The sequence below is a fragment of the Rhinoderma darwinii genome, chromosome 5 (genome assembly GCF_050947455.1).
Source record: "Rhinoderma darwinii isolate aRhiDar2 chromosome 5, aRhiDar2.hap1, whole genome shotgun sequence".
NCBI classification, from domain to species: domain Eukaryota; kingdom Metazoa; phylum Chordata; class Amphibia; order Anura; family Rhinodermatidae; genus Rhinoderma; species Rhinoderma darwinii.
In genome coordinates, this window is record NC_134691.1 from 242,377,878 (window position 1) to 242,405,235 (window position 27,358).

Sequence of the window (27,358 nt, forward strand, 5' to 3'; positions counted from 1 at the left end):
GCCCTGCTCTGGCTCTTGGAGCAACATAAGACCCAGCACCATACACGCGGAACATCATGTTAATTCACAATAGGTGGTGCTCAGTGGTGTGTAAGAAAATATCTTGAAATGCAATATAGAAGAAGGGATTCCATGGCACTCACCATTCAGTAAAATATTCTTCTTTATTAAGGCAAACTAAGGGCAGCATGGATGTGGAGCACAAGCCTATGGCTGTTTCTCGTGTACCTATGCTTTGTTGAGGCCTTGACAAAACGTGGGCACACGCGAAACGGCTGTAGGCTTGTGCTCTAATCCATGCTACCCTTCCTTTGCCTTAATAAAGAAGATTATTTTACTGAATGTTGTCGTGGAATACTCCTTCTATATTGAACATTAGATTTGGGCTTTTATTGAGGAAAATGATCCAATATCACATATCTGTGAGTGGCAAAAGTATGTGAACATTTAGGATTAGCAGATAATTTCAAGGGGAATTTAGAGTCTTCAATGAGTTGTGAATGGGTGACTTGGTCTATTTAAAGAACTGATCTTCGGAGGCGCATGTGCGCGTGTCTGATGGTGGACGTGTTTCCCTAGAGCTCCGCACCTGAGCGGGAGTATCCAGCGTTTTTTTCACAATTTTTGGCTGCTCACACTCCACCGGAATTCCTCCTGCTCCTATTCAGGGATCTTTTGATGGCGAAAGGGAACCCCAAAAAGTCTGGGATCGTGACCAGATCTTCGGCTGTTGTGTTGGAGCCTCCATTACAGAATACTCACGCGGAGCAAGCTGTGATGGCGCCGGACCCGCCTCACACTCCCCAGCTGCAGGCATCCTTGCCGGACCTGATGCTCAACATGGATGGAGGTACCCCGTGCTTTTCTTTTGTACTTTTGCTCCTCTTCCCTCCTTTCTTGTCCCTTTCTTCTGATGGTTGAGTGTCTTGGGTATTTTGGTTTCTAAGAACGATTTGTATATGGCGTATCTTCAGTCCTCTTTTTTTTTAACCTTGTTACTCACAATGTCCAGAGCCTCAACTCTCAAACTAAACGGCGGCAGGCCTTCCAGACATTATAAATCCTTGCATTGTGATTGTGTTTCTACAAGAACTGCATTTCTCTAATATCTCTTGTCCTAAATACATGCATAATCATTATCCTTTGTATTACTTAGCGGTGGCTGCGGAAAAGAGGAGTGGGCATCTTTTTCAAACGTAACCTTCCATTCGTACATCAAACCTCGGTGGCAGACCCTGAGGGCAAGAACTTGCTTGTAACTGGTACACTACAGGACCCTCTGGTTACATTTATTTCTCATTAAGCACCAAACGAGGGACAAATAAGTATTCGTGGAGACTCAAATGTAGCATTGGATCATCTCCTTGATAAACGAACACGGGTCCCTCCTCCCTTCGCCCCCCTCCCCCCTAAACAAGTGTTGCAATTATCCAAACTCTTACATTCCCATGATTTTGTTGATGCCTGGAGATCTGTCAATCTCTCCACCAGAGATTTTACCTATTATTCCCATGCCCATTCAACCTACTCTTGCATAGATCATCTCTTCCTTCCGTCTCCGCTCTTAAATAGGCTTCTGAGAGCCAAAATACACCCCATTTCGTGGTATGATCATGACTTGGTGTTTACATTGGATTGCTTATGGCTTAAACCTCGGTCTAACTCGTGGCGCTTAAATTAATCCCTTCTGACAAATCCCCAAGTATTTCAGGAATTTACATCTAGAATTGAACACTGTTTTCAAATTAAATTTGCAACTGACACCTCCCCAGCTATTACTTGGGAAGTCCATAAAGCTACCCTAAGGGGGAAACTTATTCAGATCGCTTCACATTTGAAGAGGGTGAGAGAAGGTGGGGGGGGGTGGTCGGATGTCTGGCTGAGCTCCCGAGTACCCGGACTCCTTATCCTGGATATATCACCGCCATCCTGCAAAAGTAATCGGCTCATAACGAGGAGTGGTGACTACTTACCCACCGGTGAGAGGATTTTTGATGTGGGACCGAATCTACGGGATTGCGGCGAGGAGTGGTGTGAGGCCCGGCACTTCCGGTTGGCGTGTGGTGGTCGGCTGAGGAGATCTGGAAGCACAGACAGTTGAAAAGGTGCGGTCGTTTACACTGGGCATTGCACTTGTGGAGGGTGCTGGCTGAAGGATCCTGAAGACTGTAGACATTACCTGATAAAGGGTACTTTCTTCTGGCTGGGAGGTAGGTGAACGGTGAGGCCTTCCCCCCCCCTCCCCATCCCATGCTGCTGTCTGTGGCCGTACTGCACCGGGAATCCTCTCAGGGGCTTGGGATACTCGCACTCCGCAGAGTCTGTACCGGGTTCACTGCAGATATAAAGGTGTAGATACACCGGGAACCCTGCTTGGAAATGCACAGGCTTCAGTCTTGCATCGTATGAACTGCTGGCTTGCACCCCTCCCCCACCCCTGCTTCTTCAGCTTGTGCACACTTTGGAATATAGTGCACATAATATGGTAGGCAATAGGAGTAAGAAAGGGAAGAGTAAGTCCCTGGCTGGGAACTCTGTCCCCGTCCCCCCCCTCCCCCTCTGATGATGACTCCTGTGATGGAAGATCCTCCATTTCACTCCCTGGATGACCTAGATGCTCGTCCCTCAGATGCCAATATATTGAAAATCAAAGCTCATGCGACAAGCTGGAGCAGTTTTCCCAACCTTTGCGGTGATCTCCATCCCCTGATCCTTCTCTGTCACTGTTTGATGGATCCTTAAGTCCACCGAGACCACTATCCCCACAAGACCAGCCTGTCTCCTCCTCCCGTATGGATATAAAATTTGCAGAATTGCTGGCCGCTATCAATTCATGTCAGTCTAAGCTTGTCACCAAATTGATGAACTGCGTCAGGATTTTGTTATACTGAAGCATGATATGCAGAAAATAAGCGCAGAATCTCTGAAGTGGAGTGCTCTTTGCGCCCTATTCCAGCTCAAATTGCAGATTTGAGGAGACAGGTACTGGCTTCGCGAGTCCGGGCAGATGATTTTGAAAATAGTCTTCGCAACAATACCCGTATTGTGGGCTTACCAGAGGGGTCAGAGGGTGCAGATGCGGTTAAATTTCTGGAACAATGGCAAAAAGATACCCTGGCTGTTGAGCACTTCTCTGCCTTTTTTTTTTTTTTTTTTACCATTGAGCGAGCCCACAGGGTCCCTGCACGTATGGGTCCTCCGGGTGGGCCTCCACGTCCTTTTGCGCGCATGCATGTTACACTTCAGAGACAGGGAGGCTGCCTTACAGGCGGCAAGGAAAAAAGGAACTACCCTATACAACTCTCAACGGATCTCCATATACTCTGGCTTTTCGGTTAACATCAGAAGGCAACGTGTTCAATTTACGGAAGTCCGGAAGAAACTACGGAAGAAGGGCTATAAATAGGCCATGTTGTATCCTGCCAAACTGAGAGTGATTGACGGACCGACCTCAAAATTCTTTCTGTCCTCCACTGAGGCTCTGGAGTGGGCAGAGACTGCACTGTGTGCTCCTGGAGGGGCTTCTCCTGATTCTTGTCCATGAGAGAATTATTCAATGTGTGATGATCTAAGTTTTGAGCCTAGGTTCTATGAATTGTATTCCAAAAAATGGCATACATGCTTTGATGATCATATATATATATATATATATATATATATATATATATATATATATATATATATATATATATATTATGTGGGTGGGCGTGGTTCTAGCCTAATATGTGATATATCTGAAATGCTATCACTCAGCTATGGGAGTCAGGTCTCGGTACTGTCCTAGTATTGTATGGTTTAGTTTAGTCAGAGGCCACTTTTCTCTAGTAGTTCTCTAGTTACAGGATAAAGGTCTGCACTTAGCAAGTTTAGTGTTTGACAGGGGTTACTCGGGATACTATTGCTTATATAGTACTGTTAAATATGCTAATGTGGATGTCTGCTTGTGTAAGTGTTATGCTCTGACTTTCCCTCCTTCCAGGTTTCATGACGGCCTGTGGTCTCAGGCTGCTGTTTCAACTCCGGATGCATTATGGCTTCAATTAAGATACTAAGTTGGAATGTTAGGGGGCTTCACTCTAAATTTAGTAGAGCTCTTGTCTTTAACTTTGTGAAGAAGCATTCCCCACATATATGTTTACAGGAGACTCCTTTAACCAGCCAGCGGATACTAGCTCTTAAAGAGGCTCTGTCACCAGATTCTCAAATCCCTATATCCTATTGCATGTGTTCGGCGCTGCAATGTAGATAACAGTAACGTTTCTTTTTTTTTTTTAAACGTTCATTTTTGGCCAAGTTATGAGCTATTTTATTTATTTATTTATTTATTTATATATATATAATATATATATATGCAAATGAGCTTTGAAATGGACAATTGGGGGGTTTCTTTTTTCCGTTATGTCCAACTGGGCGTGTATTGTGTTTTTAACTGGGCGTGTATGACGCTGACCAATCCGTGACCAGTCAGCGTCATACACTCCTCTCCATTCATTTACATCACATTGCATGTGATCGGCGCTGCAATGTAGATAACAGTAACGTTTTTTTTTTGTTTTTTTTAAACTTTCATTTTTGGCCAAGTTATGAGCTATTTTATATATATGCAAATGAGGTTTGAAATGGACAATTGGGCGTTTTTTTTCGTTATGTCCAACTGGGCGTGTATTGTGCTTTTAACTGGGCGTGTTTACGTGTATGACGCTGACCAATCAGTGACCAGTCAGCGTCATACACTCCTCTCCATTCATTTACACAGCAGCGATGTGCAGCCACATACACAGAGATTAACGTTAATCAAGTCTCCTGATAATGAATACACATGAAATCCAGCCTGGACGTCATGTGTATTCAGAATCCTGACACTTCTGACTCTTTTCTTTGAGATTTCCAGCAAGGGAAACAAAATCTCGTTTACCTCCGTAATCTCGCGAGATTACGTGTGGCTTGCTGGAATCTAACAGAAAAGATTCAGAAGTGTCAGGATTCTGAATACACATGACGTCACCCTGACCAAATGGGCTTTATGCCGGGGAAGGGTACGGACATTAACCTACATAGATTGTTTTTGAATATTGATGTGGCAGGGGGGGATGAGTGTCCTGGGTTTGTTCTCTCTCTGGATACATATAAGGCATTTGACTTGGTTGAGTGGCATTATTTATGGATGCTTCTTTCCAGGTTAACTATTGGTCCAAGGTTTCTGGCTCTTGTTCGTCTCCTATATGAGGGATCTTGTGCTAGGGTGAGAACGAATCTGGATATATCTGACTCCTTTTTATTGGGACGTGGTACCCTTCAAGGATGCCCACTTTCCCCGCTGTTATTTGCCCTTGCCATCGAACCCCTGGCAGTGGCTATCCACCATTCCTCTGACATACATGGTATCACAAACGGAAAAAATATCTTTATATGCAGATGACACTTTGGTGTACTTGGCGGATTATGGTCCTACCCTGGCTTCTCCCTTTCAGCTGATGGATACATTTGGTAGTTTTTATGGTCCGTCAGTAAATTGGGCCAAATCCGTTATGTTTCCACTTACTTATGGTTATTGCTCCCGCCAGAACCTCCCTGTACCATTGCAGATCGTCTCCCAATTTACATATTTAGGGATTGAGATATCTCTTAATCTAACAAGATATAGGGAACTGAACCATGACCCTTTTTGTGGCGGCCACTGAGAGGAACCTTCCTCTGTCACTGTATGGAAGGATTAATTTATTTAAGATGATATACTTACCTGAATTTTTATACCTATTTCGAGGCTGTCCTATTGTTACAAAAATATGTCTATAACATATAACATATAACATTTCAGGGACATGTTTTTTTCATTATCTCCAGCTACGGCATGCCTGGTGTGCCCAATTTAGATCTACGTCGCCTCAGATGGGTTTCTCTGGACTAGAGGAGCTTATTGGTGCTCCGAATTCTCTAAAAAGGTCCTCACTCAATTGTACACCTTCATTACATCCCTGGGTACTAGACCCTTTGATAAGGAATTTTTGCGATGGAGGGATGATGTCCCTAACTTGACAGAGGGGGACTGGCAGGTGGAATCCTCCTTTTTTGATTCAGTGGTGAGTGCAAGGGATTTTGTAATACAGTCTCGGTTTTTGTATAGGATCTATTACACGCCAGTTAGGCTTCAGAGGCTGGAAGCATTGACTTTGGATAGTTGTTTTTGCTGCTAGTCGGAAGTCTGTACCTTTTTTATACATTGTGTGTGAATATGTCCCAGAGTTGCCCCCTTTTGGTCGGAGGTAGTGGAATTTCTTCATACCCATTATGAGTTTCTGCGACTTCTTACCCCTCAGATGTGCCTCTTGGGCATTCTGGATGAAGTTATACAAACCACTATGATAAGATATTCTTTTGCTTTGTTCTTTTTTGTGCCCAGAAGAATATAATTATGGCTTGGAAGAGCACAGAAAGTCTGAGTTTAAGGCCTCATGCACACGACCGTAGCCATGTGCACGGCCGTGATTTTCGGGTCGGCCGGGGGCGGAGGTGTCACCCGCAAGCCGCCTGCAAATCACGGGCCGTGCACATGGCTGCAGCCATTATTTGCTAAGAGCCTGGACCGCAGAACATGGCCGTAATAACACTTGCCCGTTCTTTTTGCGGTCCAGGCTCCTGGGCCATCACGGGCCATGGAAACCACGGTCGTGTGCATGGCCCCATAGGAATGAATAGCAGGAAATGTTCCGATAAATTCTGGAAGATTTGATCCAGGTGGTTGGAGACTCTAGAAACTGTGGTTTAATTGTCACTTGAGAGTGGCAAGATGGGGGGGGGGGGGGTTAGAGCGCAGCGCAAGAGTGTGTGTGTGAATGTTAGTTTTGGTTCAGTTAGGCTCTCGGGGATGGTAATTTTTACATATCCTATGTATGTTTACATAATGAATCTGCTCTAGATTGGCATTTCTCTAGGATACATATTTTGCCTTTAAAGGGATCCTATCATCAACATCTTACCTGTCAAACTCGCCTGACCCCTCAATGGCCGCAGCTGTCCAGAGTTCGTTCCTCTTCTCTTCTTTCCTGAAGTCCTGCTCTGTCAGTAAATGTAGTCGTTTAAACTTTTCCCGCCTTTTATGGTAATTAGTTTTCCCTCTGGGACTCGGCTTCTTAACCCCGCCCACCGCCGGCACCTGTCCGGCCCTGACTGGCTAAAGAGCTGTCAATCAAAAAGAAGGAGGTGGAGTCCACTGCTGGAGGAATGAAAATCTGACTCTTTTCAGATGAAGATTTGACTCTTTTCTGCTCATTTGCATACGGCGTGGGACCACTGAAAAACTGAATACTAAAGGTACAGAGCTTACTTAGAACATATTTATAGCTTAGATGACAATGATTTTTCACCCACTTTCACCAGGTATTGCTGGCTTTATAGCTAAAATGCTGGTGACAGGTTCCCTTTAAGAATGTCTTTTGTTTTGTATTAATTGTATATTGGTACGTGTTTTGTACAACAAAAGTTTTGAAAATAAATTAAGCCTTTTAAAAAAAGAATCGGGCGAGAGAACAGCTCCTTAAAGGGAACCTGTCACCAGCATTTCACCTATTGAACTTTACTTATCCCTCACTGGCAACTGCTATCAAAAGTTCATTGCCGTTGTCCCCTCTCCTAAACTTCTCCTCCGACGGTAAATAACGGTCTGCAAACATTTTGCGCTTTTTATCGTAATAATCCGGTGTCTCTTTGTGCGCACACACCAGAAAAGGACATCAATGCACAATGGAATTTTGTGTGCTTGGGAAAGGCAAAAAGCTGTAAATCAAAAGTAAGGAGGCGGGGTAAACTCGGAAAGACTTGAGGAATGAAGATTTGACTCTTTTCAAACGAAGATATGACTCTTTTATTCTCATTTGCATACGGTGTGGGAACACTAAAAAACTGAATACAAAAGCTACAGAGCCGACTAAGAAGACAAATCTAGGTTATATAGAAATTATTTTTCACCCACTACCACCAGGTATTGCTGGTTTAATAGATGAAATGCTGGTGACAGGTTCCCTTTAAAGATGAGGAAGTGGCCTATTTAGCTTTAGTTGGACAGATAATACCCTTGACTTACGGTCCAAAATTGAGGATGTTCATACAGAGCTTAACTTGTGCCTTACGACTATCGCAGAGCGGCACATTCGCTGGACGCAATACAGGTTTTTTGTTCCGTGACAAACCCGGCACCTTTTTAGCGCGGAAACTTGCTCCATTGTCCCGTAACTTTTTATGATCCGTAAGTTAAGGTTAGCGAATGGTACTCTCACACAACATCCTAAAGAGGTTCTCAATAATTTCTTTGCATTTTACTCCTCTCTATATAAATCTCCTCCGCATTTAGATATGGTAAAAGCCGAGGCCTTATTTCAGGATATCTCTTTGCCCGTATTTCAAGACCCTCACAGAGATAATATGGAGGCCCCTATCTCGCTTCAAGAAGTTTTGGATGCGATTAAATCCCTCAAATCTCCAGGACCAGATGGGTTCTCTAATCTTTACTACAAAAAATTTGTTGATGCTTATCAGTCTGGAAAAGGTTGCAAAAACAATCTCAAGAGTTTGGACTCCACCAATCTGCAGTCAGATGGATTGTGTAGAAATGAAGGAAATTCAAGACCATTATTACCCTCCCCAGGAGTGGTTGACCAACAAAGATGATGCCAAAAGTGAGGCTTAAAATAGTCCACAAGGTCACAAATGAACCCAAGGTAACCTCTAAGCAGCTAAAGGCCTTTCTCACATTACACTTTAGCTGAGGTAATGTTCATGAGTCCACCATCAGGAGGACACTGAAGAACATATCCATGTCAGGATTGCAAGGAGAAAGTCGCTGCTCTCCAAAAAGTACATTGCTGCCCATCTGCAGTTTGCTAAAGATCACCTGGACAAGCCAGAAGGCTGTTTGAACAATGTTTCGTGGACGGATGAGTTTTTTTTTTAAATGAGAAGCGTTCTGTTTGAAGAAAGGAAAACCCTGCATTCAAGCATAAAAATCCAAATACTATCTGTGAAACATGGTGGTGGTAGTATCATTGTTTGGGCCTGTTTTTGCTGCATATGGGCCAGGATGGCTTGCCATCATTGATGAAACCATAAATTCTGAATTATACTAGCAAATTCTAAAGGAAAATGTCAGGACATCTGTCTCTGAGCTGAGTCTCCGGAGAATGTGGGACATACAGCAAGACAACGACCCTAAGCACGCAAGGCGTTCTACCAAAGAATGGCTAAAGAAGAAAAGGCTTCAATTTGCACGGCAGTATTGAATTTGGACCACCGATGATTGGCAAAGGGTAGCCTTCTCCGATGAGTCACATTTTCTGCTTCATCGAACAGATGGACGTTGGCATGTTAGGCGAGAAACATCAGAGAAGAGACACCCTGCAACCATTGCTGGAAGAACACAAGCTGGTGGCGGCAGCATTATGGTCTGGGGAATTTTTTTCATGGCATTCTCTGGGCCCACTCATCCATGTGGAAGGCACTCCGAACCGATTTGGGTATGAATCCATCGTTGCAGATCACGTCCACCCATACATGCTGTTTGTCTAACCTGGGGCAGATGGAATCTTCCAGCAAGACAATGCGACATGTCTCACGGCGAGACATTGGTTGGAAGTCCAGCAAATGTGGGATGCACTGCAGTCCGCATGGCTCCAGATGCCTGAGACAACCTACCAGCACCTTGAATCACTCCCAGCCCGTATAGCTGCTGTCCGTGCTGCACGCGGCAGTTACGCTAGATATAAGCTGGTGGTCATAATGGGACTCGACCCTGTAGGACTTATGTGAAAATCTTATACAGTTTTGGTCAAATCTGCAGAACTATAGAAAATTCTGAAGTGTTCACAAACTTTTAAGCACGACTATACTACTTTGTATAGGACAGCGTAGTAGACTTCGCCTTCCTCTATAATGATGAAAAAATGTATGCCAATGCACACTGGCCCGTATGCTTGGTGCATGAGCACGTGAACACGTCAAGTGTGTATGCTGGGAGCTTTTCTGGCACTCCTTCCAAACGTGAGCAAAGATTTCGTTGTGAACTGAACCTTTACTGGCTTTTGTCAAATTGTTAGAAATAACTTTCTGACCGTCTTGTCACATGGTGCAAGAACCAGTGGAAATATTCCATCAGTGACTTGTCATCAAGTGTAATTTTATTTTTATAAACAAATGATACTGACTATAATATTTCCATAATTCTATTTAGGAATTATGTGTGTGTGTGTGTGTGTGTGTGTGTATATATATATATATATATATATATATATATATATATATATATATATATATATATATATATATATATATATATATACACACACACTTGTATCTACTGTGCATATTAGTAAGAAGCCTAACAATGCATATCTATACCTATACACTAATAGCATACCAGGGTTGAGGGAGCCTAAAAAACGGGTGACTCTCGGTAAAATCAGGCGAGTTGACGTGTCTGTTCCTATCATGTGATTTAAAAATATCTAAGCACATCAACACATCTTGCCAAAATGTATCCGTACAGAATATAACCTGTAAACCAAACCGTAGTGCCCTACGGGAGACACAGGGGAGTGTTCAGAATACACTGTTTACAAGCTCAGGCTCCCCAATGCTTAACCCCTTAGTGACCAGCCTATTTTAGGCCCTAATGACCAAGCAATTTTTTTTTTCGTTTTTGTATAGCCTCATTCAAAGAGCTCTAACTTTTTTTTATTATTCTGTCGACATAGCTGTATGAGGACTTTTTTTTTTTTGCGGGACTTGTACTTTTTATTGGCACCATTTTGGGTTACATATCATTTTTTGATTAACTCTCATTTACTTTTTTTTCGAAGAATAGAAAAAAAAACCTGAAATTCTGCCATTGTTCTCTTTCCAAGAGCCATAATTTTTATTTTTATTTTTCTGTCAATATAGTGATTTTATTTATTTTTGGATTTTTTGCGGAACGAGACGTAGTTTTGATTGGTACTGTTTTGGCGTACCTAGGACTTATTGATTAATTTTATGACTTTTTTGTGGGGCAATGGGAAAAAAAACAGCAATTTCAGAATTTTTTTGCAGGTGTTGTTTTTTTTTTTTTTTTTGTTTTTTTAATGGTGTTCACCTTGCAGTTTAAATTACATTAACTTTATTGTTTGAGTCATTACGGTCGTGGTGATACCATTATATGTGTACTTTTTTTAATATTTTTTTTTTACACTTTTTTATTAAATTCCCTTTTTATGGAAATTATTATTTATTTATTTTTTACTGTAAGTTTTATTTCACATAACTTTTTTTTTTAGTCCCACAAGGGGATTTTACTATGCAATCTTTAGATCGCTGCTATAATGCTTTGGCATACCACGACTGACTGCTGTGACACCCCATCGATGGGTGAGAGAGGGAGCTCCCTCACTCTGTAAACTAGTTAAATGCCGAGGTCACTATTGACCTTGGCATTTAACGGGTTAAACGGCCGCGATCGAAGTAAACTTCGATCACGGTAGTTGGGGCAGGAGCCCGGCTATCGTCAGACAACCGAGCCCCAGCTCCAGCCTGCACGGGACATCCGTGCAGGGCTTAGACTGGGCCGCCATGAAAGGGCGACGGCCTAGCCTATGGCCCCTTAGTGACCGCCGTGATAAGGCATATTGGTGGTCACGAAGTGGTTATCTTGTTGCTGATATATCATTTTTTATAGCTAAATGACCTCTATATTGGTAAACCGGCTGCATTTTATCTATGTGGAAGTACTTCAGTCTACACTTGTCAATTTATTTTATTATTGTCTGTTCACTTAAACTGACCTATTTGTCTGATTTTATATTTTTATTAAAGTAGAGCGCCACCTTGAAACTAGGGTTGCCACCTTTCCCACCCAAAAATACCGGCCAGGTTAACATGTGTAAAAAAAAAGTGGGTGTGGTTTCATACCGTGCGATTTTTACACGTGGCATTTGAATGCCTTTTTGGTAAAGATGGCCATACACATTAGATAAATTGTCGACGAGGGCGTGAGGCTTGGACGAAACATGTGTTTATCTGGGGCTCCCGTCTCTGGCCTCTCATCCACTATAATCCTCCTCTGCACGGCGTCACAGCACTCATTCAGGTGAAGATCTATCACCAGCACGGACTTGTGCTCATTTTAAGACCTGTATTGGGGCCTTTGCAGCATTTTTAGTTTTGCGGCCTGCTGGCTGGCTTGAAGCCGCGGACTAAAGTGGTGGTCGGAACGGCCGCTACATCCCCTTTCCTGCGTGCTCCTGCATCTACAGGGAGAGCTCCCATCTGCTCCTGCTAAGGTCTAGGGTAATGACCCTTCTCGATGCTGCGTTCTGCGGCCTGGATTCTTGGGCCTAGACTAGGGCTGGATCTCTGGCCTAGACTTGTTATGGAAGCCGAATGCCGGCTATTTCCTGCCGGACCGGAACTATGATAGACCACTGTCCCAAAGCTTGAGCCCTGCATATAGCTCATCACTATCTACCCTGACACCTGGCTGTGGCTTGAGGCTGCAACAGAGCGGACACTTTGAGGAAGGGCAACTTCTGTGGACGCGGCTGCCGTTGTGGGAGTGGTGAGTGACTTTAGCATCTTGTTGCCAAGGGTACTTTGGATGTGTTTTTAACGTCCCTTTTGTCCGTCCCCTATACTGCAAAGATGTAATCTGGATATAAAGAGACGCATGGAGGATCTTCTCCCTTCCCTATGCCTATATTTCTTTAACGTATGTCTGACTGTGCACCAGGCTGAGGTCTTTCTCAGTCTTTTACGTTATCCTTCTACTCGGGGTACTCTTAAAATGTTCCCCTCCACACAGTCTAAAATTACAGACAAGATGGATAAGTCCACCGATCCTACATCTGGGCCTCACGGCCTTCTGAGGCCTCCACCTCGACTCACTTCCTAAACCGTCCATGTTGGTTGTGCTGAAGGCTATTCCGGAATCCCGTACGGTTCTAACCGAGAAAATTGATTCCCTTCAGACGGACTTTGGTCTTCTCAGAGCTGTTGTACACACACTACGCGAAAGAGCTACTGAACCTGAGAGGCATATCACTGATGCAACTTTAGAAATGCAACAGTCCACATGGCGGACGAAACTAGAACGGTTTGCGGAGATGTTACATCCGCTTCATCTGCCTGCCTGAAGGTGTGGCAAGGCCAGACCCTGCTGCATTCTTGGAAAATTGTCTCAAGTCCTTATTTGGGGATACTGCCTTTTCTCCTATGTTCTGTGTGGAGCGTGTGCATCGGACCCCGACTAGAGCTCCTCCACCTGGAGCGCCGCCACGCACTTTCATTGCATAGTTTCTAAATTACAAAGACAGAGAATTTCTGGATGTTGCAATGAAACAGGGGCCTTAGAAATATACTAGTCAGGATGTGAGTCTTTCCAGAAGCCTTACGGAGAAACAAATTGTCTATTCTATGGTGTACCCCTGCCAAATTCTGATTGGTGCACAACGGCTCTGCAATATTCCTGGACAAGCCAGAAGAGGTCTTTGCCTGGTTGGAACATAATGGACTATAGTTTCTATACTCCTGTGATTACGTATCTCCTTATGCGTTGAGGACATATCACAGGGAGAAACTGTTCTACAACATGGAGCATGTTCTTTATCTTGCTCCTTGGTGAAGCATTGGATTTTTCTCGCCAATGATCTCAGGTGTGCTGGGTGTTGAGAGATAAGCCAAAACATCGATATACACTACCGTTCAAAAGTTTGGGGTCACTTAGAAATTTCCTTATTTTTGAAAGAAAAGCACAGTTTTTTTCAATGAAGATAACCTTAAATTAATCAGAAATACACTCTATACATTGTTAATGTGCTAAATGACTATTCTAGCTGCAAACGTCTGGTTTTTAATGCAATATCTACATAGGTGTATAGAGGCCCATTTCCAGCAACTATCACTCCAGTGTTCTAATGGTACATTGTGTTTGCTAACTGTGTTAGAAGGCTAATGGATGATTAGAAAACACTTGAAAACCCTTGTGCAATTATGTTAGCACTGCTGTAAACAGTTTTGCTGTTTAGAGGAGCTATAAAACTGACCTTCCTTTGAGCTAGATGAGGTGTTAGTGGTATATTTGAAACCTTCCACCGCAGGACTTGATATTTTGTATACAAGAATTTATAATTAAATCACTGGAATAGGACTAGAGTTTCGTTTAAAATGTAACTTTTACTTGTAACATATTTAAAAAGTGTGCAAAACAAATGACACACCAGGTCAAGACTGTTTACAAAAAAATCTTCCTTGTTGTAAAGGAGATATAGTGCTCCATGCAAAAAAAATAACAATTCAATATTGGTGATATTATCATTTCTTTGCAGAGTTTGAGAAAATGCTCCAAATTGTTGCAAAACATGTGAGTGATCTATTTCCCAGGAGGAGAAATCTCTGTGGGGTAATGACCCCTCCTACCCGTTCTGTAGTGTGTTAAAGTCCTGTTCCGTTCTTATGGCTGGGGACTGGGAAGCCTCACTTGTTTCTTTCGTATTATTTAGGCAATCAATCCTTGCCTTCTCCCGACGCGTTTCCTTATGGCCAGAATTCCTCAGGGGAGATAAGGCCAGATAACCTCCTTGACAGGGGGCACAAATTAAGTTGGAGCGGTTTTCAAGTTTAAATCTTCTGCAGTGGCAGGGATTCCTCATAGCACTTATTTCCTCGTGCTGGAGTGAACGCTGGTTCCGGCGTATGACGTGGGAGATTTGTACAAGGTAAAAGGGATTTTGAATAAGGAAGGCTATCACTCCATTTTGCAACGCCATGCCATACCCTGTGGACAGCGCTTGATTGGAGCCAATTTCATCCTACAACAGGACAATGACCCAAAGCACACCTCCAAATTATGCAAGAACTATTTAGGGAAGAAGCAGGCAGCTGGTATTCTATCTGTAATGGAGTGGCCAGCACAGTCACCAGATCTCAACCCCATAGAGCTGCTGTGGGAGCAGCTTGACCGTATGGTACGCAAGAAGTGCCCATCAAGCCAATCCAACTTGTGGGAGGGGCTTCTGGAAGCATGGGGTGAAATTTCTCCCGATTACCTCAGCAAATTAACAGCTAGAATGCCAAAGGTCTGCAATGCTGTAATTGCTGCAAATGGAGCATTCTTTGACGAAAACAAAGTTTGAAGGAGAAAATTATTATTTGAAATAAAAATCATTATTTCTAACCTTGTCAATGTCTTGACTATATTTTCTAGTAATTTTGCAACTCATTTGATAAATATGTGTGAGTTTTCATGGAAAACACAAAATTGTCTGTGTGACCCCAAACTTTTGAACGGTAGTGTACTGCAGGGACTTAACTTTTTTGCTCCTATCATTCTCCCTATGCTGTAAGGAACTATAACAGAGGAAAATTGCTCTACCCCATGGAACATGTTCTTAACTTTACTCTTCGACGAAGATTTGGAGTTTCTTCGCTGATTTCTTCAGTGGTGATGGATGCCAGGAAATCTACCAGGACTTTGATATGTTGCCGTAATACTCCTGTCTTACAAGCTGTAGCTCTATCGAGCCCCTTAGTCTTATGTGAAAATTCTTGCCCCTTTTGCTAACTATTCCAAAATACCTTGTAGTTCAGTTTCTGTTTTTTGCTACTTGCGGCAATTGGGAATGAAGCCTGTCTCAAGTTCGGGGGATGGGTAGTTGGGTTTAATTGTTTTTATCTTTCATTTTACCTCAACATATGGACTGGTGATCTGATCTCTGAAAGTGCTAGAGTTGGAGATTTCTATAGGGGACACAACTTGTGTATTCAACCCCAGTGTGTTGAGGTTCTTCAGATCTATACTAACCTTTACTATTACTCATGGAGATGCTACACCATCTTAAAATTCTCTCCTGGAACGTGAGAGGACTGTGACAAATTCATAAGGGCCCTAGTTTTTAATATCCCCTGTACATACAATCCGCAAATTATTATTTTACGAGAGACCCATTTACTTGGTTCCAAGTTGCGAGCTCTTGCACGACCAAGGGTCGGACATGGTTATCATGTCTCCTACTCCAATTTTTCCTGTGGGATCTCTTTGCTGGTTCACAAATCTTTTACAATGTGATGTTACAAGTGTTAGGACAGATCCAAAAGGGAGGTTTATTGTTCTGATCTGTCCAATCCATTTTACATCCTTTACCACAGGAAATTGTCAAACATCCTCCTCCGGCCACTATTCAACTACTCACTGATATAATGATGCTGGTAACGAAGCTTGGTCCTACTCCCCTTCTGCACCTGGGGGATTTCAATCTCTTGCTGTGCTCTGAACTAGATAAACTGGGGGGAGTCCCGGGTTCTGGTTCCTCTTTGGTTAATTGGGCTGCTACATATAATTTACAGGAAATTTGGCTGGCTCGTTACCCTAGCTTTGTAGCTTATTCATGCTGCTCCTTCCCCCTCCTATAGTTCCTTCTCCCTAATTGACTTGGTGTTTAAACATGGTGCCTCCTTTGTATTTATAGTGGATGCGCAGTACCTCCCTCGGGGAATCTCGGACCACTCTCCCCTCATGGTTACTCTGGGGTTTCCTGAAATTTCAAGACGTAAGATCTGGAGATTGAGTCTCCTGTGGCTCTCGTGCGCTGAGATTGCAACTTCATTAGAAAAATAAATTGTAGGGTCCTGGAGTACTAATTTAGGTTCGACGGTTAGCAATCTGGTATGGGATGCCTTCAAAGTATTTATTAGAGGGGTAGTTATACAGGCAATAGCCTCACAAAGGAAGGGGCTAGCATAGCAGCGCACAGCTTTGGTGGCTGAGTTGTGGCAGTGGAGGGATATCTCAGGACTAAGGATTCTTCAGCCTTTACTAATTTCTCAGCCACACAACGAGAATATAATGTTTTATTAACTTGGCTCACTAGGAAAAAAAACGTTGTATTCTTAGCTGAGAGTTTTTGAGCATGGGAACAAGAATGGTCTTTTCCTGGCTTACTTGGCTACAGAGGACAACACGCCAAACCCTATTTTGGAAATAACCCCCTATACTGGGATGCCTGTTAGTGACCCCTTAGCCATCAATTAAGTCTTTGCTAAATTTTACTCTGATTTATACTCCTCTAAGGTTTCAACTACCCCTTTTGACTTGGAGGCATACTTGGATAATATTGTGTTCCCACCCTAGATAGAGAGGATGTTGGTATTCTCAAAGCTGATCTGACTATAGAGGAAATTACAGAGGCTATTGGCTCCTTTCCGAGTAGGAAAACCCCAGGACTACATGTTTGTTTAATTGCCCCTCATTTCCTTAGCCTTTTTTAATCATTTGATGGGGTCAATACCCTACCTACTTCTATAAGAGAGGTTGTTGTAGTACTGATCCCCAAGACCCATAAAGATCCTGAAAATGTGGCTCCTACCGGCCTATTTCACTCCTTAGTTGTGACATTTAAATATAATGGGCAACATTTTTTCTCTCTCTCTCTCTCTTTCTCTCTTTCTCTCTCTTTCTCTCTCTTTCTCTCTCTTTCTCTCTCTTTCTCTCTCTTTCTCTCTCTTTCTCCTCGTATTCTTGATCCTAGAATTGTCTCCTATTACTGGGGGAAGAAACGACACCTACTGTGGCTGTTGGATCTCTCATGACACTCCTATTCTATGCAGAAAAAAAAACTATACTCCTGCGCTGCAAACACCCTAAGGTTTCTGAATGGATTGCGTTGGTTAACCTTATGGTGCCACTTTATAAACTCTCGTATGAAGCACGTGGATGTCCACACAAGTTTGTGGAAGTATGGAACTCTTGGGTAGCCAACCCTCTTACTAGCTCTTAACTTGATATTGTCCAGGATATTTGGACCTGGAATCTGCTGACTTCTCTTTGGGTCTGCCATTCCTCCACTGCACTTCTCCTCCTTTGACGGGTCCTCGCCAAGCTTTCTTGTATATTTTTTGCTGATAAGGAAAGGCTGTTTGTTTTTAAGGTTTTGTTTTCTAATATATATGCATATTGATATGTGAAGAAATATATCCGTATGTTTCAATTGATAACTGACCTTATAAAATTGGTACTATTGTACTATTTCCTGTATATAATATTCAGGTTTTTCTACCTTTTGTACCTGTACCGCTGTTTGTTGTGAGGACTTAATAAAATGACCTTTTAAAAAAAAAAGATAAATTGTCACCCGAGCTCCCAAGACTGTGCCCCCTGAATACAAGCATGTCACACAGTTACAGTGCCCCATAAAAATAGTACCACATGCTGTTCCCCCTGAAAATACTTCCATAGACTGTGCCTCATGCAAATAGTGCACGACAAAGTGCCTCATAAACATAGTACCACACACTGTGCCCCCTGAAAATATAGGCTGTGCCACACACTGCCATCTGTAGCCAGTGCCCCATAAAGTTCCATCTGTAGACTGTGCCTCCTGCGACTCCAGACCCCTGATCAGTACTCAAACCAGACAAAATAAAAAGGAAAATAAAATGTTTAAAGGAAATGTGTCACTAGAAAAAATTTGTTTAAACAGTTAGTATATAAATGATTACACGTTGTTTTAATTTTTTCACAAGTCAGGAAATATTATAAATTAGATTCTAATTTATAACATTTCCATGTGCTGGTCACTAGAGGGAGCAATTCCCAAAATTGCAGCATTGGCAATGTGGTAAAGCTACCTCATTGGTTTATGCTGCAAATTTGGAGTAGACACACTCGCTTCCTCTCCTCACACAATCCCCCACCTTTATCCTGGCTAGTGCCAGGAGAAAAGAGGGGGTTGAATGTTCAAACCTCCTACACTGTGTGCCGCCATTTTCTGAGCGAATGCACAGTGTAGGAGGATTAGATACAGTGGTAATCAGACAGTATAACACTAACATACACACACATCACATACATAAACATAACTTACCTGCTCCTGCTGCCGCCTCCGCTCCTAGTCCTTGCGTCTGTGCTGCCTTGAACATATGGCCGGAAGCCGCGACCGGAAGTCGTCATCTTACTGTCCGGCCGCGGCTTCCGGTCCACATAAAAATGGCCCCGGATGTCGCTCTACCAAAGACCTTCCTTTTGGTCTGTGTGGGAGCGGCGCATGCGCCGTTCCCACATGGATGGCATACAGTATAGTGAATGGAACGGCTCCCGTTCGCATTCTCTATGGGGATGTATGTGCCGTATTCCATCTCTGTATGTGTAGTTAATCGACACATACAGAGATGAAAAAAAAAATAGCAGCCCCCATAGAGAAGTAAAAGAAAGTAAAAAGTACAACACAAAAACACAAATACAGTTTATTTTAATGACATACTAAAAGCAATATTATATAAAAAAAAAATTTTTTCGTGACACCTTCCCTTTAAAAAGTAAGTTTGTGTTTTTTTGTTTTTTTTATTCCATTGCCACTCTAGAGCCAACATCGTTCCCGCCGGTCGTGCACGATGACATCACCTACATCGTTCACGTAACTGCTACAGCCAATCACGGGCCTCAATTAGTTGCAGCGGTCACATATATGATATTACGTTATCTCTGCAGGACTGGCTGGGACCACCAGGACGTAGTGGAATTTTTTTTTTTTTTTTTTTTAATCTTTCAATATAGACATTATGGCATATTGATCTATTATAATGGAGAGTTATTCTGTAATCCTAACTGGTCAATGCTTTTTCCACATAAATAAGATTTCACACAAATAAAGCAGTCACAATTTTAGGTTATTCTTATCAACATTTTAAATTGAAATTATTATTTTTGTTTTCCCAGGAAAAGAACACAATGCGCCAGTTAAGTAAGGACCCTACTGCCCCAACCAACAGATATGCTTCCTGCGGTAAGTTATAGAAATGTAAAAAAATAGTCTTAAAGAGACTCAGGGCACTAATAATGTGGTGACAATCTCCTATTTAAGGAGATCGGCGCTGTAATGTAGGTGACAGTAATGCTTTTTATTTAAAAAAACAATCTTTTTTCACAACGTTAGGAGCGATTTTAGTTTATGCTAATGAGCCTTCTTAATGCCCAAGTGGGCGTACTTTTACTTTCGACCAAGTGGGCGTTGTACAGAGGAGTGTATGACGCTGACCAATCGGCATCATGCACTCCTTTTCATTCATTTACACTGCACTAGCGATATAGTGATATCACTATGTGCAGCCTCATACACAAGCCCTAACATTACTACAGTGTCCTGATAATGAATACACATGACCATCCAGCCTGGACGTCATGTGTACTCAGAATCCTGACACTTCTGAATCTTTTCTGTGAGATTCCAGCAACGGATACGAAATCTCGCGAGATTACGAGGTAAACGAGATTTCGTATCCGTTGCTGTAAATCTCACAGAAAAGATTCAGAAGTGTCAGGATTCTGAGTACACCTGACGTCCAGGCTGGATGGTCATGTATATTCATTATCAGGACACTGTAGTAATGTTAGGGCTTGTGTATGTAGCTGCACATAGTGATATAACTATATCGCTAGTGCAGTGTAAATGAATGGAGAGGAGTGCATGATGCCGATTGGTCAGCGTCATGCACTCCTCTGTACAACGCCCACTTGGTCGAAAGTAAAAGTACGCCCACTTGGGCATTAAGAAAGCTCATTAGCATAAACCAAAATCGCTCCTAGCGTTGTGAAAAAAGATCGTTTTTTAAATAAAAAGCATTACTGTCACCTACATTACAGCGCCCATCTCCTTATATAGGAGACAGGGCACTTATAATGTGGTGACAGTCTCTTTAAAGTTGCTGTAGTAGTTAGTGAAGCACACGCCTTGTCAGATCGTTTATCACTGAGATTAAAGAGTATAACGGCACAAATCCATAACATTTTGATAGTGGAAGTAGCCAACAAATCACCAATAAAGGCTAAAGAGCACTGGGAGACCGTAATAGGGGTTAAGTCTACAATATTGGAATGATATTTTGGAAAATAGGGTAAATTTCTACAGTCCAGTTCACACAGAGCTAAGTTTTTTTGTTTTGTTTCACAGATTGTACTATTTGCTTACATAAAATGGGTATGAAGGACACAACAAGGTGTAACAGATGGTTTTGAGCACGTTTGGTGGAATTGTGACATTATGGTCGTATTGAAGTGCAGAATTTAATTCTATTGAAGATGTATTTTAAATTCAGATAAAAACTATATATAACTATATTGAGTGTAGAGCAGGTGTATAAAATTTTCTTTATGACAAGGTTGGGAACTGCAAGAAAGTGGGGGTACATAGACTGTTAAGTACACAGCCTTGTTTTGGCCTTAAAGAGGCTCTGTCACCAGATTTTGCAACCCCTATCTGCTATTGCAGCAGATAGGCGCTGCAATGTAGATTACAGTAACGTTTTTATTTTTAAAAAACGAGCATTTTTGGCTAAGTTATGACCATTTTCGTATTTATGCAAATGAGGCTTGCAAAAGTACAACTGGGCGTGTATTATGTGCGTACATCGGGGCGTGTTTACTACTATTACTAGCTGGGCGTTGTGTATAGAAGTGTCATCCACTTCTCTTCACAACGCCCAGTTTCTGGCAGTGCAGCACTGTGACGTCACTCACAGGTCCTGCATCGTGTCGGCACCAGAGGCTACAGATGATTCTGCAGCAGCATCGGCGTTTGCAGGTAAGTCTATGTAGCTACTTACCTGCAAATGCTGATGCTGCTGCAGAATCATCTGTAGCCTCTGGTGCCGACACGATGCAGGACCTGTGAGTGACGTCACAGTGCTGCACTGCCAGAAGCTGGGCGTTGTGAAGAGAAGTGGATGACACTTCTATACACAACGCCCAGCTAGTAAAAGTAGTAAACACGCCCCGATGTACGCACATAATACACGCCCAGTTGTACTTTTACTTTTCAACACGCCCAGTTGTACTTTTGCAAGCCTCATTTGCATAAATACGAAAATGGTCATAACTTGGCCAAAAATGCTCGTTTTTTAAAAATAAAAACGTTACTGTAATCTACATTGCAGCGCCTATCTGCTGCAATAGCAGATAGGGGCTGCAAAATCTGGTGACAGAGCCTCTTTAAGGCTCAGAGCCCATTTTTGAAATCTGACATATTTCACTTTATGTGGTAATAACTTCGGCATGCTTAAACTTATCCAAGCGATTATGAGATTGTTTTGTCGTGACACATTGGGCTTTATATTAGTGGTAAAATTTGGTCGATATATTCAGTTTATTTGTGAAAAATTGCAAAATGTAGAAAAAATAACATATTTCTGAATTTAAATGCTGTAAAACAGACGGTTATACCACCCAAAATAGTCACTAGTTCACATTTCCCATATGTCTACTTTAGATTGGCATCGTTTTTTGAACATTCTTTTATTTTTCTTGGACGTTACAAGGCTTAGAACATAAACAGCAATTTCTCATATTTTTAAGAATTTCAAGAGCCTTTTTTTTTTTAAGGTACCTGTTCAGTTCTGAAGTGGCTTTGAGGGGCCTATATATTAGAAACCCCCATAAACACCCCATTTTAAATACTAGACCCCTCAAAGTAGTCAAAACAGCATTTATAAAGTCTTTTGACCCTTTAGGCATTTCACACAGGAATTAAAGCAAAGTGGAGGTGAAATTAGCAAATTTCATTTTTCTTGCTGAATTTCAATTTTATTCAATTTTTTTCTGTAACAGAAGGTTTTACCAGAGAAACACTACTAAATATGTATTGTCCAGATTCTGCAGTTTTTAGAAATGTCCCACATGTGTCTCTACTGTGCTCGTGGACTAAAACACAAGCCCCAGAACCAAAGAAGCACCTAGTGCATTTTGAGGCCTCTTTTTTATTAGAATATATTTTAGGCAGCATGGCAGGTTTGAAGAGGTGTTGAGGTGCCAAAATAGTAGGAATCCCCCATTTTGGAAACTACACCCCTCAAGTGATTGATTTATGGTTGTTGTTACCATTTTGACCACACAGTTTTTTCACATCACGTATTTGAAATGGGCTGTGAAATAAAAAAATGAAAATTTTTTTTCCAATAAGATGTAGTTCTGCCTCAACATTTTCTTATTTTCACGAGGAATAAAATACCCCGTTTTGTTGCCCAATTTGTCCTGAGTGCGGCAATACCCCATTTGTGGTGATAAACTGCCGTTTGGCCCCATGGAAGGGCTCAGAAGGAAAGGAGCAGAGCGCTATGTGTTCTTTGGAGTCCAGATTTTCCTGGATTGGTTTTCGGATACCATGTCGCATTTGCAGAGCCCCAGAGGTATCAAAGCAATGGAAACCCCCAAGAAGCGAGCCCATTTTAAAATCAACACCCCTTAAGGCATTAATCTAGAGGTGTAGTGAGCATTTTGACCCCACAGGTTTTGTCTAAAAGGTAATGCACAGCAGATGGTGCAGTGTGAGATTTGCAATTTTCTATATATGTATGTCATTTGAGTGTCCAATATATTGTGCCCAGCAATGTGCCACGGAGATATACACCCTATAAATTGTAATGTGGGTTCTCCTGGGTACGGCAATACCTTACATGTGGCTGTTATCAGCAGCCTGGGCACACGGCAGGGCTTAGAGGGGAAGGACCACAATTTGGCCTACTGGATCTTTTCTGGCTCTAAGTCGTGAATGCAGAAGCCCCTGACGTACCATCACAGTTGAAACTCCCAAGAAGTGACCCCATTTTAAAATCTACACCCCTTAAGGCATTCATCTAGAGGTGTAGAGAGCATTTTGACCCCACAGGTATTGTCTGAAAGGTAATGCGCATCGGATGGTGCAGTGCGAGATCTGCAAATAAATATATATATATATATATATATATATATATATATAATATGCCATGCACCACCGGAGATATACACCCTATAAATTGTAATGTGTTTTCTTTTGGGTACGGCATTACCCTACATGTGGCTGTTATCAGCTGCCTGGGCACACCGCAGGGCCCAGAAGGGAAAGATGAGTGGGATAAGCTGTGCGGAGTGCATCAGGGTAAGTAAAACTGGGGTAGATTAAAAATCAAGGGATATATGATAAATTTAAAAAAAACTTTCATACAGATCCCTGGTTTTTCGAGACACGTGTCTCATTGATATATATTGTGTCCTTCCTTAGCAGACTTTCCACCTCTTTTTGACTTTTTCCCTTCTTGCCAGTTTGGGGAACTTCTCCTGGAAAGTGTTGCCCTTGTATGATGTGTGTGGCCTCGCTTCCAGAAGTACTGGTCCCTAAAAATTAGTTTCTTGATAACCACCTCATGAAATTCCAGGGAAGTTCCCGTGTGGCCTGCACATTGATGTAGCACGTTCGTGTTGTACAATGCCATCGGTATGATTTGCACTACCAGCTTCTTATACCACACTCCATGGCGCTGTAGGGCTTCAGGACTTGATCTGACAAGTCCACCCCTCCCATGTACCTATTGTAGTCCAGGATGCTGTCTGGTTTGGGGGTCTCTGTACTGGTACCTCGTACGGGTACATGGGTACTGGTGTGACCATGTATTGTCAATACAAGGACATCTCTTTTGTCCTTGTACTTGACACACAATATATTGCTGCTGGATTGTGCCCTGCTCTCACCCCTTCTGAGTGTTTGACCAAGCTGTGTCTTAGGGAGGCCTCTCGGATTTCTTCTAGCAGCGCCGCATGCCACAGTACTTCTGGAAGCGAGGCACTTGAGGAGTGGGAGGCTGGTATAAAAATTATCCAGGTACAGGTGGCAACCCTGGTCCAGCAGTGGGTGCACTAAATTCCACACAATTTTTGCATTAACTCCCAGTAAGGGGGAGCATTCTGGGGTCTGAATACTGCTGTCCTTCCCTTTATATATCCTAAATTTGTAGGTATACCCTGATGCACTCTCGCACAGCTTATAGATCTTCACACCATACCTTGCCCTCTTACTCGGCAGGTACTGGCGGAATTGAAGCCTCCCTTTAAAATGTACCAAGGACTCATTAATAAAAATACACTTCTCGGGGGTGTATGCTTGGGAAAACCGGGCACTGAACTGGTCGAATAGGGGTCTCCGTTTATAGAAACGGTCAAAACTGGGGTCATCTCTGGGTGGGCACTGCTCATTATCAGTATAATGTAAGAATTTAAGTTTTGCCTAATTTTTTTTTTTTTTAGGTTCCAGTTCAGTTCTGAAGTTGCTTTGAGGGGCCTATACAATTAGACACCCCTATCAAACACCCCATTTTAGAAACTAGACCCCTCAAAGTATTCACAACCGCATTTAGAACGTTTATTAACCCTTTAGGTGTTTCACAAGAATTTATAGCAAAGTAGAGGTGAAATTTACATATTTTTTATTTATTTTATTTTTTGTCAGAAAATCCTTTTTTTTTCAATTTTTTTCTGTAAAACAAAAGGTTTTACCAGAGAAACGCAACTCAATACTTATTGCCCAGATTCTGCAGTTTGAGAAATATCCCACATGCGGCCCTAGTGTGGTAAAGGACTGAAGCACTGGCATAGCAGCACCTAGTGGATTTTGAGGCCCCCTTTTTATTAGGCACCATGTCCGGTTTGGAGAGGTCTTGTGGTACCACAACAGTGGAAACCCCCCAAAAGGAATTGAGGAATTCATTCTAGTTTTCATGGGGTGCATGCAACTTTTTGATCAGTTTTTATTCTATTTTTAAGAGGCGTGGTGACTAAAAAACAGCAATTCTACCATTGTTTTTTTATTCTCCTTTTTTTTTTCTACAGCGTTCACCGTGCGCTATAAATGACATTCACTTTATTCTGCTGGGCAATACGATTACGGCGATATCAGATGTTTATCGTTTTTTTGTGTCTTATGGCGTTTGCACAATAAAATACTTTTTGTAAAAAATCATTCACTTTTTGTGTTACCTTATTCTAAGAGCTAGAACTTGTTTTTATTTTTCCATCAATCAAGCCGTGCGAGGACTTATTTTTTGCGTAACGAACTGTAGTTTCAATCATTAACATTTTTAGGTACATGCGACTTTTTGATCTCTTTATTCAATTTTTTGGGAGGTGAAGTGACCAAACAATTGTGATTGTGGTACGGTTTATTATTTTCTTTTACGGCGTTCACCGCGCAGGATAAATAACGAAATTATTTTGTAGCTCAGGCTGTTATGGACGCAGCGATACCAATTATGTATAGTTTACTTGTTTATTTCTTAGTCATAATAAAAGGACTGATCAGGGAAAAAGGGGAATTTTAACTTTTTTATTACATTTAAAACTTTTATTTTATTTTTACACCACTTTTTTTACTTTTTTACACTTTTTTTTTGCTTTGTCCCACTAGGGGACTTGAGGGCAGGAGGCCCTGATCGCAATTCTAATACACTGCACTACATGCGCAGTGCAGTTATTAGAGCTGTCAGCTACTCGCTGACAGCAAGCATAGTGGGTCCTGACTTTGTCAGGTCCAACTAGGCTTCTGTAGATGGCATAGCCGGACGCCATTATTAGGCGTCCAATTGCCATAGCAACCATCGCTGCCCGCTATCATGTAGCGGGCCGTCGATGGTGGTTTAACCCCTAAGAAGAAGCCGTAATCGCTATTGAACGCGACTTCTAAGGGGTTAACCAGTGGGAACACAGCGATCGGTCCCCGCTGAAGGAGCTGAGGCAACTGCTGTACGAGACAGCAGCTGTCACAGCTCCTGTATGTGTCGGGAAGTGAAATGGCCGTTCCTCCCGTGACGTACTATTAGGTCATGGAGCGCGAACGCTACAGTTACCATGACCTAATAGTACGTCCAGGAGCGGGAAGAGTTTAAAAGGGTATTCTCAAAATCATAACTGATCACCTATCCACAGCATAGATGATAATTTTATGATCGCTGGGACCCCCACAGGGGTCCCGAACCCCTAGATCCTCCTCACGGCACTCCCTGAAATCCATGTCTATAAGAATGACGGAAACAGCTGAGCGCTGTACTCTGCTATTTCTGTCATTCCCAAAGACTTTATTTAATGCCGCTCTATTCATTGTCCTGTTTACTGCGGTCATCAGTGGGGCCCCAGCAATCAGAAAATTATCACCTATCCTATATGATTTTGGGAATACCCCTTTAAGAACATGGAAGAACCCGGTAAATAAAATTATGGGTTATGATCTAGTGCAGGGGTCTCAAACTCGGCAGGGTAAGTGGGTCGCATATAGAAAAAATGGGAAGTTGACGGGCCGCATTACTTTCAAATTTGATACAACACAAAATTATTGTTAATAAATTACTTATTTGAACTACTATAACACTATATTACTATAATAATAATAATACTACATTACTATAAAATTAATACTACATTACTATAATAATACCGCTAGGTTTAAAATTTGAGATATTTCTCCACGTGCTTATTTCAACAATCCAGTTTTCCAGTTTAAGTGTCGCTAAATGCAGTCCGGCGGCTCAGTTGGCAGCGTTTGGCAGACACACATGT

The 27,358-nt window shown here is 42.2% G+C and overlaps 1 protein-coding gene across 4 annotated transcripts in view; it reads left to right on the forward strand.

Moving 5' to 3' along the window:
• C5H7orf57 (chromosome 5 C7orf57 homolog) overlaps window positions 1–27,358 on the forward strand; it is a 262,894-nt gene that overhangs the window by 68,762 nt on the left and 166,774 nt on the right. For all 4 annotated transcript variants that reach the window (XM_075828556.1, XM_075828555.1, XM_075828554.1 and 1 more), the window contains exon 2: window positions 19,727–19,793. In XM_075828556.1, the coding sequence (XP_075684671.1) occupies window positions 19,739–19,793 (55 nt within the window). In that variant the 5' untranslated portion in view covers window positions 19,727–19,738. The remainder of the gene's footprint in view (window positions 1–19,726; window positions 19,794–27,358) is intronic.